This window comes from Apteryx mantelli, chromosome 30, assembly GCF_036417845.1.
Source record: "Apteryx mantelli isolate bAptMan1 chromosome 30, bAptMan1.hap1, whole genome shotgun sequence".
NCBI lineage: Eukaryota > Metazoa > Chordata > Aves > Apterygiformes > Apterygidae > Apteryx > Apteryx mantelli.
In genome coordinates, this window is record NC_090007.1 from 2396053 (window position 1) to 2410696 (window position 14644).

At 48.9% G+C, this 14644-nt stretch overlaps 1 protein-coding gene across 2 annotated transcripts; it reads left to right on the plus strand.

Annotated features, from left to right (window-relative positions):
- The first annotated feature begins 1498 nt into the window (after window positions 1-1498).
- Window positions 1499-5350, plus strand: LOC106495618 (ectoderm-neural cortex protein 1-like). 2 transcript variants are annotated; one of them, XM_067312957.1, is made up of 3 exons: window positions 1499-1519; window positions 1949-3764; window positions 4764-5350. In XM_067312957.1, the coding sequence occupies exon 2, from the start codon at window positions 1964-1966 to the stop codon at window positions 3731-3733; it is 1770 nt and encodes a 589-aa protein (XP_067169058.1). In that variant the 5' UTR covers window positions 1499-1519; window positions 1949-1963; the 3' UTR covers window positions 3734-3764; window positions 4764-5350. The 2 variants fall into 2 exon arrangements, with proteins under 2 accessions (XP_067169058.1, XP_013811580.1); XM_013956126.2 differs by having other exon boundaries at window positions 1508-3771.
- The last annotated feature ends 9294 nt before the right edge of the window (window positions 5351-14644 follow it).

Consider the following 14644-nt stretch of genomic DNA (forward strand, 5'->3'; position numbering starts at 1 on the left):
GCTCTTTATCTGGCTGTGGAAAGTTCCAAACTGTTCCCAGGCAACAAAAGACATTTGTGCTGTGTTAGCTAAACCTGCCCTAGGGGTAGGCAAAGGCCATCTGTTATCCAGACTTCTTTCTAGCGGGATCATTCAGAGCACCTGACTACATTGATGTTCCTAGAGATGCATCTTTTGAAACAGCTCTGCTTAGCCTGAGCAGTGCTTGTGTTCCGTGCAACTTAGTAACAGACATACCACCTTTCCAGGATGGCTGACTTCTTTTTTTTTTTTTAAATATTTTGGCAAGGACATGGGAAACAGCCTCCTATCTCTATCCAAAGAACACAGCAAGGCCCTGATATTCTTTATCTTTTGCCCTGTTCTTGCTTCCCTGCTTGGCTGGACCTTCACCCTGCTAAGTGCCAAGTCTGCCACAGGGGACACAACACCTTAATGACTTTGCCCAGAAGCTGGTGTCATGGATTGGCAGGGCCAGCACAAGCAGGTAGTATCTGGAAAAGACTCTGGTTCTCGCTGTAGTCACAGTGCAGGTCTTGTCTTCCAAACAGGCAGAAGACCTAGGTACTGCTGCTTATGGGCAGTTGTGTCTGGCCCAGTTCTGTCATTTTTTAAAAATCTGGGCAAACCTCTGATGCAGAAGTAAAACTTTAAACCATACCTTTAATTTTAACATAAAGCAGTTTACAGTGCACTTTAAGTGTGTTATGCACTTTCTTATCAAGGAATTTTTAAATCACAGCAGGTAAAGCACAGGGAATTTTCAAGTATGGTGCAGTCTTAAAATCAGCAGTTTTGGCCCCAAGTGACACCTACTGTTCAAGCACCTAGAGGTGGCTGCTGCTGAGCCTGTCCCCAGCAGCACTCGCTGCAGCTGACGTGCTGGGTTTTTCGCACAAGAGTTCTTGTGAGGGCCGAACTGAGCGCCCAGCAACCTGCTGATTCTCTTTTCTGCCACAGCCATCAGCCCTTGTGCTTGCATAGCTGCCGTCCTGCCCCACGCAGGAAACCATTTGCTGAGCAGGGACCGTTTGGTGTGGCCGTGACCTCCGTTTACCAGCACACGGGGCTTTGTACGGCTGCCGGCGCGACCCTGGCGCAGAACCGTGGCTCCTGCCTTTATGGCCCTTTATGGCCAGTGACTCAGTGAACAAAGCTGCTGCCGAGCTTTATTGCCCTCAGATCCGCCGTGCCTCGCCAGCCGCTGCGGAAGGGAGGGGTGGCTCCTGCTTGGGAAAAGCTGCCTGCTTCGGCAACCGGCCTGCAGCCCTGGCCGCGCTGTCGCGACAGCAGTGTCGCGACTCCCCCGGGGGCGCCACTCCGAGGAAGGGGCTGCGGAGCGCCGCGGCGGCGCATGCGCACGCCCCCGGCCGCGGGATCTCATTCACAAAGAGCGGAGCGGAGGGCGCTGCGGCCGCTGATTGGCTCGGCCGCGGCTCCGTCACGCGGGGGGGGCGGGGCCGGCGGCGGGGAGGCCACGCGGCGGCCGGGGCGCGGCCGCAGAGCGGGACGGCGAGCGGTGAGTGCGCGGCGGCAGCGGGTCCGGGTCCGGGTCCGGGTCCGGGTCCCGCCGCGGGGCTGCTCCAAAGCGAGACCCCTCGGGGCAAGCCCCGGGGAGGCGCGGGACCGAGGCGCAGGGGCGGCGCAGGCAGCAGCCGGCAGCGGACATCACCCGGTGCCGCTCGGGGCCCGGCGGTACCGGCGGGTGCTGATCGGGGACCGCCCGGTGTCCCGCGCTCAGCGATCCCCGCTGCGGGCCGCCCCGCGCAGCCCCCCTTACCGTCCGCTCCCCGCCGTTGGCTCCCGGCACGGCTCCGCCGCAGCCGCCGTCCCGCTGCACCCGCCGGTCCGGCTGCAGCTCGGAGGCCTCCCCCGGCCGACCGGCGCTCCGCACCCCCGGGGGAAAGAGCGGGGACTTTAGCGCTGACTCCCCGGTTTTGCCTTTCAGAGCAGCCTGGCGACGATGTCCGTCAGCAGCCACGAGAACCGGAAATCGCGCTCGAGCTCCGGCTCCATGAACATCCACCTCTTCCACAAGCCGGGCCACGCCGACAGCCTCCTCACGCACCTGAACCTGCTGCGCAAGCGGCACCTCTTCACCGACGTGGTGCTGCGGGCGGGCAACCAGGCCTTCCACTGCCACCGCGCCGTGCTGGCCTCCTGCAGCCGCTACTTCGACGCTATGTTCGGCGGGGGCCTGAAGGAGAGCAGAGACGCAGAAGTGAACTTCCACGACTCCCTGCACCCCGAGGTGCTGGAGCTGCTGCTGGACTATGCCTACTCGGCCCGGGTGCTGATTAACGAGGAGAACGCCGAGTCCTTGCTGGAGGCCGGAGATATGTTGCAATTCCAGGACATTCGGGATGCTTCGGCTGACTTCCTGGAGAAGAACCTCTACCCTGGCAACTGCTTGAACATGCTGCTGCTGTCCGATGCCCACTGCTGTGCAAGGCTGCTGGAGCTCTCCTGGAGAATGGCACTAGCCAACTTCACCTCCCTCTGCAAGACCGAAGACTTCCTCAGGCTGCCCAAGGACAAGCTGCTTGAACTGGTGGAAAGCGAAGAGCTGGAGGTAGAGGATGAGACCCTGGTATATGAAGCTGTTATAGGCTGGATCCAGTACGATTTGCCCCGACGTCATGAAGATCTGCCAGAGCTGCTGCGCTCTGTCCGCCTGGCCCTTCTGCCTGAGTCCTACCTGCGGAAGCAAGTGGCCTGCGAGAAGCTGGTGACCAGCCACAAGCTGGGGGAGGAGATTGTGGCTGATGCAGTGCGATGCAAAATGAAGATCCTGCAGAACGATGGGCTCGTGACCGGATGCTGTGCCCGGCCCCGGAAGGTCAGCCAGGCCCTGTTGCTGCTCGGGGGCCAGACGTTCATGTGTGACAAGATTTATATGCTGGACCATAAAACCAGCGAGATCATTCCTCGTGCCGACATCCCGAGCCCTCGCAAAGAGTGTAGCGCCTGTGCGATCGGGTGCAAAGTGTACATCACGGGTGGCAAAGGCTCCGAGAATGGTGCCTCCAAAGATGTCTGGGTTTATGACACCCTCCACGACGAGTGGGCAAAAGCTGCTCCAATGCTGGTGGCACGGTTTGGCCACGGTTCCGCTGAACTGGACCACTGTCTCTACGTGGTCGGGGGTCACACAGCAGTGAGCGGTGCCTTCCCAGCCTCTCCCTCCGTCTCTCTCAAGCAAGTCGAACACTATGACCCGCAGCTGGACAAATGGTCCTTGGTGGCCCCTCTCCGAGAAGGCGTAAGCAATGCTGCTGTGGTGGGAGCCAAGAAGAAGCTGTTTGTTTTCGGTGTCACCAGCGCCAACCAGGAGAAGCTGCCCAAGGTACAGTGCTTTGACCCCTGCCAGAACCGCTGGACAGTGCCTGCCTGCTGCCCCCAGCCCTGGCGGTACACGGCTGCCGCCGTGGTGGGCAGCCACATCATTGTGATCGGGGGGGACACGGAGTTCTCCGCCAGCTCCGCTTACCGTTTCCACAGCGACAGCTACCAGTGGTCCAAGTTTGGGGATGTGACTGCCAAGCGCATCAGCTGCCGTGCTGTTACATCAGGCAACAGACTGTATGTGGTGGGGGGCTACTGCGGGGCTCAGCGCTGCAAAACACTGGACTGCTACGACCCATCATCTGAGACCTGGAGCAGTGTCACGACGGTGCCTTATTCCCTCATCCCCACGGCCTTCGTCAGCACCTGGAAGTACCTGTCTGCCTGAGCTACAGCGTTGCAGTCAACGTACCTGGCAGGTAAATAGTTACATATCAGCCCAGAGCTCTGTCCTCTGAAAATCTGTGCTGCTCAAGGGTTAAACCCTGAGGGGCAGATGTATGTGGATCCTCGCCGGAGTTGTCCTAGCAAACAGCCCTGTGCAAACATCAGCTCCAGACATGTGCTTCCAGGCTAGTAGTTTGATATCTAAAACCCTGCAGGAGAAGTGTCTCTTTAGGTGCTCAAATGCTGTCGGGAGAAGATCAGTATAAATAACAGAACATATAACCTAACATCGTAGCCCTTCCACTGAGTCTCAGCCTATGCAAAGATTTTGGGGAATGCTATCTGTGAGTAGGATTGGGTGTCCTGAGTACAGAAAGCTCGTCAAGCCCATCAAGACATTATCGTGCAGTCTGTCTGCAGGAGCTCAGAGAAGATACCATGCGGTGCCACGAGGGACTGGCTGCTGCTTTTAGCACAGCCTTCTCCTCCTGGTGCCACAGTTAATCTGCTAGTGGCACCCAAATAGCAGCCACTGTCTTGTGGGACATGAGGGCTATGAGCTGGTGCCAGGACAGAATTATAGCTGGGATTTAGTCCCAGAATGGTATGTAATTGCATTTTTAAGATGAGCCCTGTCTACATATAAACACAGGGTTTCTCCACTTTAATTACTCTCTGGACCCCTTCATGCCATTTCTTTTCTGCTACATGGCAATTAATTTTTAAAAAGTTTGCAACTGAAATTAAACCTTTCTAGAGACTCTTGGCAGAAAAGATGCCAGTGAATCACAGATCCCAGGGGGTTTATTCTTTTTCCCTTGCAAGAGATCTAGTACCCAAATGAATTTGTTTGATGCAATAAAGCATTCTGTAATACCTATAGAAAATTCCTGACTCAATACACAAAGTGAAGCAGAGGGAAACAAGTAGGAGTACATCCACAATAACAGAATTCTCTGTTAGTTTCGAGGCCTGGGGAATGTTCTTGGGTTTAAGGCACACTATTCATAATACTCTCCTCTGCACTACAGGTTTCACATCTGATTTTGCCAGTGTCTTGCTTCACCAAGGATCCGGACAGAAGACATGGGCAGTAGGAGCGCCTCCCTGCTACCTAGCAAGTTCGTGAACTTCCAAGTCTGGACGCTAGCCCTTGCATGGATCTTATCAGCACCAGAAGGGCTCGAGGCAACACAGCTTTGGCTTTGAACCGCTTTGGAATGGGGTGGGGGGAGAGCTTGGAGAGACCCCCTTGGACTGGCAGCTTGTGCTGTCCCTTGAGATGGCAAGAGGTTTCCAAGTTTTCTCCTAACTCATGTGATCTCAGAGCAGGAGCCAGAGGAATACTTTTTAGTTCCTTCATTTAATATTTTGCTTTGAATTATATTTACTAGAAAGAACAAAGGAAGCTCCTAACTAACTGGCAGCAGGCTCTGGGCTGTGCTGCTGTCTGCGTATCTGTGACTTGGAATGCAGTCAGCACCAGAGGCAGTTGCCTGAAATGTCTTAACACTTGACAGTTACTTGCCTATGGGCTGGTTCTGTATATTTTTTATACAGCAGTTGTGTGTGTTTATTATCAGCCTGGAGCTGCTTCAATAAATCTGAATAAAATCTACCATGTGCCTTGCCTGTTCTGTATGCTTAAGCTGCAAATTCTCCCAGCCCACATTCAAGATAATGTTTAGCAGAAGCAGCGAAGAGCATTCCCTGCTGCAGAGTCCAAGCCTTAATCCGCACGAGGAGGGGCTCAGATCTTCCTATACCTTTGTAACGCAGGGCTCATGGAAAGCTCAGATGCTATAGTGCCTCGCTGCTTTGAGAGACACAAACCCGGCTCTCAGAAGCCATTCTCAGCCCTTACCTGGTCCATCCTCAGCAGGGCTGTTTTCCTCATTGCCAAAAGGAACGGAGAAAAGAGCTGCTACTTCTCTCCTAGAGGGCTGTGTGCTCCGGGCCCTGCTGCAGGTGATAAGATAGGGACAGCAATTAGGAAAGAACAGCTCTGTTAAAGGGGGGAGTTAGAAGACAGAGGAACCAGCATGGTCAGAAGAAACAGACACTGAAGGTGCAATCAAATGTCTGGCCACAGAAAACATGGTTTAGGTGCAATCCATTATTCATTTTCGGACTGAGTTAAAGAAATCAACATCACAACCTTTCCCAGCTACTAGTAAAGGCAAGAACAGGCAAGATGGAAGGAAGAAAGCTGCCCTCTTGGTGGTGGCTGAAGCAGATACAATGGCTTTTCCATCCTGTTTTCTGATGCCTCTGCCATTTTCGGCCCCAGGCTGGGCCTCTTCTCATAGCTGCCCTTGCTGCGCCTCCTCTCCATTGCTCGCTGAGCCCAGCTAGCGGCTCATTCAACAGGCTGCAGGGAGAGGAGCCCCAGCTTGCGCTGCAGACTGAACCTGGAACCCCACATGCGAGAGCTGGAGCGTGGGGCAGCTCCTAGCCTGCCTGTGCACCCCCTTGGCTGCGCCTCACGCGCACGAGCGCAGGCAGGCGAGCACACGCGTCGTCTGCCGCCAAGGGGAAAGGCACAGAATAGGATGGAGCTGGGAGGAGAAGCCAGCGGGAAGCACCTTTATCCCTGTTACTTAGCAGGAAGCTGCTTCCCCTTTTTTAAATCCATGGCTAATCTCGAGGGTCGGACAAAGTCCAACTTTGCTCAGCAAGTCAGAGGAGCTGAGGTTTCACTCAGGGCCATTTGAGCAGCAGCTGTTTTGTTTATGCTGCCAAGCAATAAATGCTGGCTCCCAGCCACATCCGGCTTTTGCACCAGGGACAAAGTTGCTTCTAGCAACATCAGGTCTCTGTCTGCCTCCTGTTCCTGACGCTGGGATGTTATCTGAGCCCTGCTTACAGCATTTTCAGCAGTGGTGGGGGAGCGAGTGTCCCTTCTGCTGAAGCCTTTGCAAGTATCAGTGAATTGTTTCCTCACTGCAAACTATTATTATCGCTAACTGCCTCTCGGGAAAAAACAGCACTCGAAAAGCAGCACACCTGGGTTTAGCTCTGTGATGGGTCCCCATTACTGGCAACAAAGGCAGCAAAGAGCTGCTTTTTATTGCCTTCATCCTCCCCTCACCTGGCAGAAAGCCCTGTCCTGTCTCTCCAGCTCCACCTCCTCGTAGCAGGAACCAGCTCCCAGCACTGCGGAGAGCACTCCCGGGGAAAACTAGACACCTTTTTCTTTTGCATGCTTCACTTTGGTCCCAGCAGCGCACAGCAGAGACCTGTTTTCCCAGTCAGACATTTCTGTGCGTTGATCCAATCACTGCCTCAGCGCTGAGGCCAGAAGTTTTAGGCTGACTGAACTGCAGCTAGAATTGGTTTAGGGGGGAATTTGGTTACTGGGACAGAAGTCCTCCTGAATTAATACCATCCACTTGGACTCTCAACATAGCTCAAACCAAAGGATCTCCTACTTATGCAGGAAAACAATTCTCAGCACTTTCATTCCCATGGAAGTGCATGTGGTTCTCCCCAGTCAGTAGATCCCCATATCCAGTGTGCGATAAGGTCTAGGTTTGATTTCCTCAATTATCCAGTGACACAGTGAACTGGATGCAACTCCCATATCCACACAGACTTGAGTCCCTGTGCTTAGCACCGGTCCAGCCTCCCATGGGCAGGGGCACGACAGAGGAGGACTGTTCCTTCGGCAGACAAAAGGAAAAAGACTCTTCCTGATGCAACCACTTCTCATCGAAGCAGCACCTAAGCACACCCTGCACCGGCTGCCTCTACCCGGACCCGAGGCACAGGAGCGTTTGTAGTCAGCCAGCTTCCTTTGTCCTCCCACTGGGCAGGCAAAGGTTCAAAAGCCAAAATCCAAGCATGACATCACTTTTCCACGGGGTGCTCCCTCCTCTCACACGAAGCCTGCAAACCCCACAAACCAGGCAAATACTCAGAGCACCAGAGCGACCGACCCGCCTCCCTCCTGGCCACAAGAGACACGGCATTCACAGGGGGCTAGAGACAGAGAAACTGTTTTCAGCCCCCAGGGTTGCTCTGGCAGTTCTTACGTGCACCTGGCTAAGCTCACATATCTGCCCAGCTCCTTGCGCTCTTATTCCTAAATCTGAAGAGAACCTAATTCAGTGGCAGCTGAGACCCTGCAGCCAGCTGCTGACACAGCACTGTCCTTAATAGTGCAGAGACGCCTTTGAGCGCTGAAGCAGGAAAATGTGTGGGAAGCAGCAGACACTAGCTAGCTGCCAGGCCGTAACACTGCAGTTGCTCTGAGGTCTTCCCTGCAAAGAACACAACCACAGCAAGGCAGAGAGGAAAACTGAGAAAGCGTTACCTAGACACTGCTTCCTGGATTCCCAGCTGCACTCTGCTCAGCCGTCCCTGCCACCAGCGTGTGAGGGTGGCACAGCCTTTCTCCCTTCTCCATTGGGGAAAGCCAGAGCTGTTAATTGCAAAAAGCAGTACAGTAGTAACTGAGATATCACCTTTTCTGGCTTAGAGCAGCTATGGATCATTCAAACGTCCCATGGTGCTCCCACCGTGCAGCTAGCAAAGAAGTGGGGCGTACATGGCTAGGTTTTAGTGACAAGCCATGGTGGCACAAGAAAAACCAAGCACCGTCCTATGGATTTTGCCCATGAATTCAGATGTTCTAGAAGGGAAAAGAGCATTATACATCTACCTCTCCGACCACTGAAAGATTTGTGCATCACATGCAGCTCTGGGATGGCTTCAGGTCTGTCAACACACTATGCTCCATTTAGTGGAAAGGAACCAGCTGCTGCTTTGGCATGGGAAGGGCACATCTGCATTATGGTGCTCAGCGAGGGTTTTTCATGCTCCTATGTACCTGTACCTCTCCCACAATGCAATCCCTGCCTTGTTCAAGTCTCCTGTGCATGTAACTCTGTACCAGAGCTAGGGACCATGTGTCTCATACTCCAACACTGCCAGCTCTAAGACAGTTTGGCTTTTATCCTCTGCCAGATCCCATGGGCCCAGAAGCAGCAAACAATGTAGGCATTACACAAGGATAGGCCCCACATCCCTCGTCTGTTGAGCCTTGGGCTGGCCCCATCTCTGGGATGAGAAATTAGGCTGGATTTGAGTCACAGGGGTGAGGAAAGGGAAAGGCAAAACCCAGCACATTCCCACTGTCAAAGCACACTATGGAGCCAATATTCGCTGTGCACGTTTGTCCTCAAGCATCTGGCTTGCCAATGAATCTCAGATGCGCGTATGGGAACCATCCGCCATTCCTCACCCACATGAAAGAGGAAGGTTTAGCATAAAGCTGGTCATTGCCTATGGCCTCGGAATGATTCATCCAAATAGAAAGAATGTGGTTTGGGTTTCGGGTTAATTATCTGCAGATTTTAAATGAGACAAGGCAGGGTGGAGCTGCTGGAACACTGGTGCAAGCAAGTAACAGCTATGAACACACCACCAGCCGTCCTGAAATCACACCCTTGTTGTGACAAATGGAGAATGTGCATCAGAGGAGTGACAGCATTATCAACGACATCGTCAGCCAAGGTGTTTACAGACACCAGAGGAACATCTACGCTGCTGTTGCAGCAAGAACCGAAGCATAACACAGATACACCCACACTAGTTTGAGCACTGATGGCTGCAGCAGTACCCAGCTTCTAACAAATGCAAATTCTGCCTGAGAATTAAACTTGCCCCTGCTGAGCCCTGGGCTGTTGCAGCTGGACAGTCACCAGCACCAAGCTGGGAAGCTGCACTGCAGGGATACCTCTTAGCCACACTGCTCCCTGATCTCGCTTCACCCAGGCTCTTCTGCCTTTCTCAGAGCCTCTTCCAATCGGTCTGAGGCATGATTAGGGCTGCAGGAGAGTACAGTGCAACTAGAAAAGAGTCCACTGCTCTGGAAGTGCTACCTTTTAACTCCAGCTGTAGACTGTCCCTTTCAGCTGTCCCCATGAAGTCGTTTTGATTCCGTTTCCTGTTGTGGAACAATATTTAGAAACAAACATGAAGAATTATTTCCCTCTTTCTAGCGACAAAGACAGGGAGATCTGAAAGCACACAGAGATAGTGACCTCCAGTGGCCACTGCAGCTCAGCTCCATGGAAGCTGAACAGCAAGCAGGAGCATGTAGATCTAAGGCATTTTCTCTTAAAAGAAGCGCAAATAAAAACTTTACACACACAGTTTAAAACTCCATTCTCTAAAACATCAGTCTTGCTTGCTATAAAGAACAAAGTCACATTGTAAACACTAGTGTCCCTAGAAGTAAGTTTTTAATTATTTACATACACTGGAAAACTAGAAAAACTGTCTTTCCAATTCAGAGTTCCAGCCTGTGCGGCAACACAGATGCCAACAGCACTGCAGTAGAATACAGTCTGCATTTCTCAGCCTCTGACTCCTATGCACAAAGAGCCGGGATCCTTCAAAGAGCCTTTGATATACATAACAGCTTATCGCTGCGCAAATCAATCCAGACTGCACCACCGGCATTGCCCCATCCAGAACGGGCTGAGGGTCTTCCTCAACACTGGTTCCAGCACAGCATTGAGATGATAAAAAAAAAAAAATTGCACCTCGTTCTTTGAGGACGTCTATCCAAGGCCTGGTTCTCCCACTCTCGCCCTGGTTTTGCATCTGCTCTAATCTCCAGAACTATCTGAGGTTAGTGTTGGGCTAGCTTGTCAGCAAACCGCAAATGAGGATTTTACTAGGAAATGCAGCTTGCTGACTCCGGAGCTGGGGAGCACTGCACCAACCAGAGGCTACGGGACAGTACCGAGAGCGAGGGCTGCCAAACTGACACAAGCAGTAGGCAGAAAGTTTCTATTTCTGTTATACATGTTCCAAATGCAAACTGATACCGTCTGGGACGGAGTCAGGCATGTCTCAGACTGGCCCCATGCAAAGTACCTGTCTGCCAATATAAGCAACTTTGCTCAGCTCACTTTTTCACTAGTATGCTGTGCTCAGTCGTTTTGAGACCAGCTGATTTTTTCTAGAGTGCTCACCTCACTGGCAAAGTCTGCAATTATTAGTACCCTCCACTTAATTCATCCTACGCAGTCCTCTTCTCTGGAAAACTGTCAGTTTTGTTCATATGGCAGGTTATTTCTGTCTGGGTAGAAAATGAGAAGCACATGAGAAATGCTGCTTTGATCTTTAGTCCAAACAGGGGAGAGAGGGGAAAAAAAAAAAAATCTATTAAGGCAGTCAGTTTTTAAGTTTTTTTTTTATTGCTAGAAGTTGGTTTCAGTCCTATTGCAGTTCTGAAATCCTTCAGTGGAGAAACATTGCAATCATTGTAAAAATCATCATTTGGTGTGCTAAGATCAAGTTTACAATTAATCGAGAGTGCACAATTCAACAGAATATTAACATTTAACCATCAACTTTACAAATAAAATAAGGACTACGAAGATGTTGCTATTGAGTATCAACAGGAAAGGAACTATTTACAATGTTTACATCCTAACAAAAAACAAAACACTTCCCCAACAAAATGCTCAATTTAACCACGAACCATGATTATTTATTAAATCTTTACAGTGCAAGGTGGGCCTAGAAACCAGACCTAAGACTAAACAGCCTCAAGAGAGTTCACAGCTCTGAGTGAGATGCACGCAATTACACCAACAGGATTTCCTTTCATGAAAGATTTCCTTCCAGGTACAAACAGACATGGAATTTGAAATAAACTTTTCTAAAGTGCTCCAATTTCTTTCAGTACAAAAATATAAAACACTGATTTATAAACATGGCACAAGTGGTATTTGACGTATAACATGCTGATGGTAAATGATGAAGAGCCGTCAGTGGTCACAAAGATGTTGGGTCTGGCCTCGAAGGGACGGTGGGAAGGCTTTTCTTTTACTTATTCAAGAAGAAGGTTATGCAAGGAGAGCAAATACGTAACCTGTCGTCAAGACTTTTCTTGTACACGCGAGAACTGCTGGGGAAGACAACAAAACGCTCCAAATTCCCTTGCACAGGGGCACAACACAGGGACACCACTGAGCAGCACCAGGGGAGCCTTAGCTCCAGTTCTGAAGGACTGAATGTAGAAGTTAAACTAAACATGTATTTTTAACCCTTGGCTAGTCTAATTTTCGACTTTCATTGTAAATGCAAATGGCAAACACCAAGTTCCACGAATGCAGGATCATCTGACTACTACGCAGAAAGACAAAACTGCCAGCAAATTATTTAGAATTACTCCTACCTTTGCAGGAATGCTATTACCTCGTTGAGCAAGCATCTCTAGAAATACCAATTCTTCTGCCTCACACTGGGAGATGATTAGCAATTTCAATTTGTGGAACATGCCACAATGACAATCCACAGATAGTATGTTTAAAACTAGGAGAACGTTTACAATACACACAGGGCAGATGTGCTTCAACACTAGTGAGCATGGAGGGATCCTCAGTCCAAAATACAAAATGACCATAGTCTGAATGGGAAGGAAGAGAGGAAGCATCCTTTACACCAGAGTTTAAAAGGGAAGATCAAAACCACAGTCTCTACATTTCAACATCACAATATTAAATACAAATATGATCATAATCTTAAGGCTGTGACACAAAGCAAAGAAAAAGGCAGTTCAAAGCTTGTACTCTAATTTCCTCCACACCCCAGCTCAGGAAAAAAGCCAAAAAGCACCTGGGAGGCACAGAATTTTGAACTGTCTAATCCTTTGACATCAGTTAGAAGCAAACTTTTATTTTAAGTAACCAAAAAGTCAAACGGAAAGGATTTTACTGAGAATCAAAAGCAGGTCACTTAGCCCAGGACACAGCAGTATTTTGTAATCTAATCTGCTTCAAATGAGAGTTAAGAATCCAAAACTAGCTCACTCGACTGGAGTGATTTAATGAAAATTTGACAGATTAAACTTTGCAAAAGTGAAGAGATGACACATTTTTCATTTAAATAAAGTCTTTCACTTGCTTCCCTCCGCTTTCTACAAATAATTTCACCATACTCTGGTCCGTCATTGCACTAATAATGAGATATCACAGCATTTGCTAATTCTAAAGCCTCTCCCTAGTGGAGTACTGTACAGGAAACCACATCAATACCTAGAATGGCACATGATTTTGACCCAAGGGACTATGAGCGGATGAAGATCCAGTCTCTATTCAAGGTAAAAACAGTTGTCATAGCACTAGCTGCAGCTAGACATGTGTATTGAGGACAGATGATCATTTATAAGGTAATTTCTCAGTTACAGAATGAAGATCCATATTCCAAGGAGGTTTTGTGACGTTGAACCAACAGCCTAGCCTGTCAGCGTCCTGCGCCCATTTGCTGACAGTCATAACAACTTATTTGAAGCACTGCTGACAAAGAGGATTAAAACAGTTATATTTCAATTCAAACATACTAAAAGAAATGAGACCTCACTGCAGACATAATATTTTCCAGATGTCACTGTTCAGTATCTGACTTTGTTCACTGTACAGAGGAAGGAGGAAAAAAAGCAGCCAAATAAACCTCCTCAGTCTATACAAGTGTTTCTCCCATACTTTAAGACAGACACAAAATTAAACCAAAGAAATGTTTCTAAAAATTGTTTTAAATCCTCTGAACAGCCAATGGAGACCTTGCTTCTTGGCTGAGGCTCAGGACATGAGTTCATTCCACTCATTCAACTTAACTTCAGACTACAACTCTTAAAAACTGGTAATCGAAGGAAATGGGGACATAGCATTTTCACTAGGAGTGGCCCAAACCACAGCATAAAGGCAAGAACATATTGTGCATTCTTGCTGCTTCGCTGTATGTTTATGGAAGAAAATACACGGGTATCACAGATGACTGGAGCCTTGACATCAGCAGACTAAAAAATCATTCCTATAAAGGTGTTGGATCTTACATGTTGGCTTGATCAGAATTGATTTTCCTTTTAAGAAGAACAATTCCCCTCCATTTCAACCTAACATTTAGGAATGCAAAAATGAATACAATGTAGAACTATGTTCTAACCATCATCAACATCATATCACAACAATACAAAAATCACTATGTGCCCAATAGCGACCATACTGTATTTTGCGAATTTAACCATTGATAATCTGCATCAGTTCTGCAAGACTGATGATTTACCAAGCAATACTTTGGTATTATAGTAAAGTGTATCCTATTTAATAGTGATAATTTGTTCTAGTAACAAGCCAGATGGTTTGGAGTCTCCTCTCATTCATAACATTGCAACTCCATTGAGTTCAATAACATTGCTTCAGGTTTACACCAATATCAGTTCACAAAGAAATGACCATTAAATCCAAGGAGGAGTGCTTGCTCCATAAGACAGAATCAGTATTTCATCACTTATCTTCTTCCTTTCATGACGATCAGTAAATTTGGATTTTTCAATTTTTTGTCTGGAGTCAACAACCGAAATTATCACCAGTTGGAAACAAACTTCGTATTTTCTGCTGAAAACGTACAATGTTTCTTGCATTGTAACTACTGAGCTAATTTTAAAACCTTCGAGCAAAGTGAAGTTACTGTCTTAAAGAACATTACTAATGTCACATAGGCCCTAACCACTGAGACAGAGTCAATGATTTGAAAAGAAACTGCTAGATTGCCATTCAGTGCCATTACCATACAACAGAACAGAGAACTGATCAGGCATTCCACCCACCTGTGCTAAAATCACTTTAAACCAGGGTTAAAGATATGACAAAACTATTATCACTCATATTCTGAAAGGTATTAACCCAAGTTTTTAAGCTCCGAGATACTGATTTCTCTAATTCTGTAACAATCCCCTCTGAATAACCTCTTCCGTGCACAACACAGCTGACTGGCCGCCTTCAACATGTATTGGAATACACGTCCTTAGGTGAAGTGCCTAATAAAAACCGAGATACAGAAATAAGATACACCAGATGACTTGTGCAAATTACTACAAAGGGGCACAATGCCT

Coding starts and splice junctions, on each gene's coding strand:
- LOC106495618 (XM_067312957.1), top strand. CDS start 1,964: ATGTCCGTCAGCAGCCACGAGAACCGGAAATCGCGCTCGAGCTCCGGC.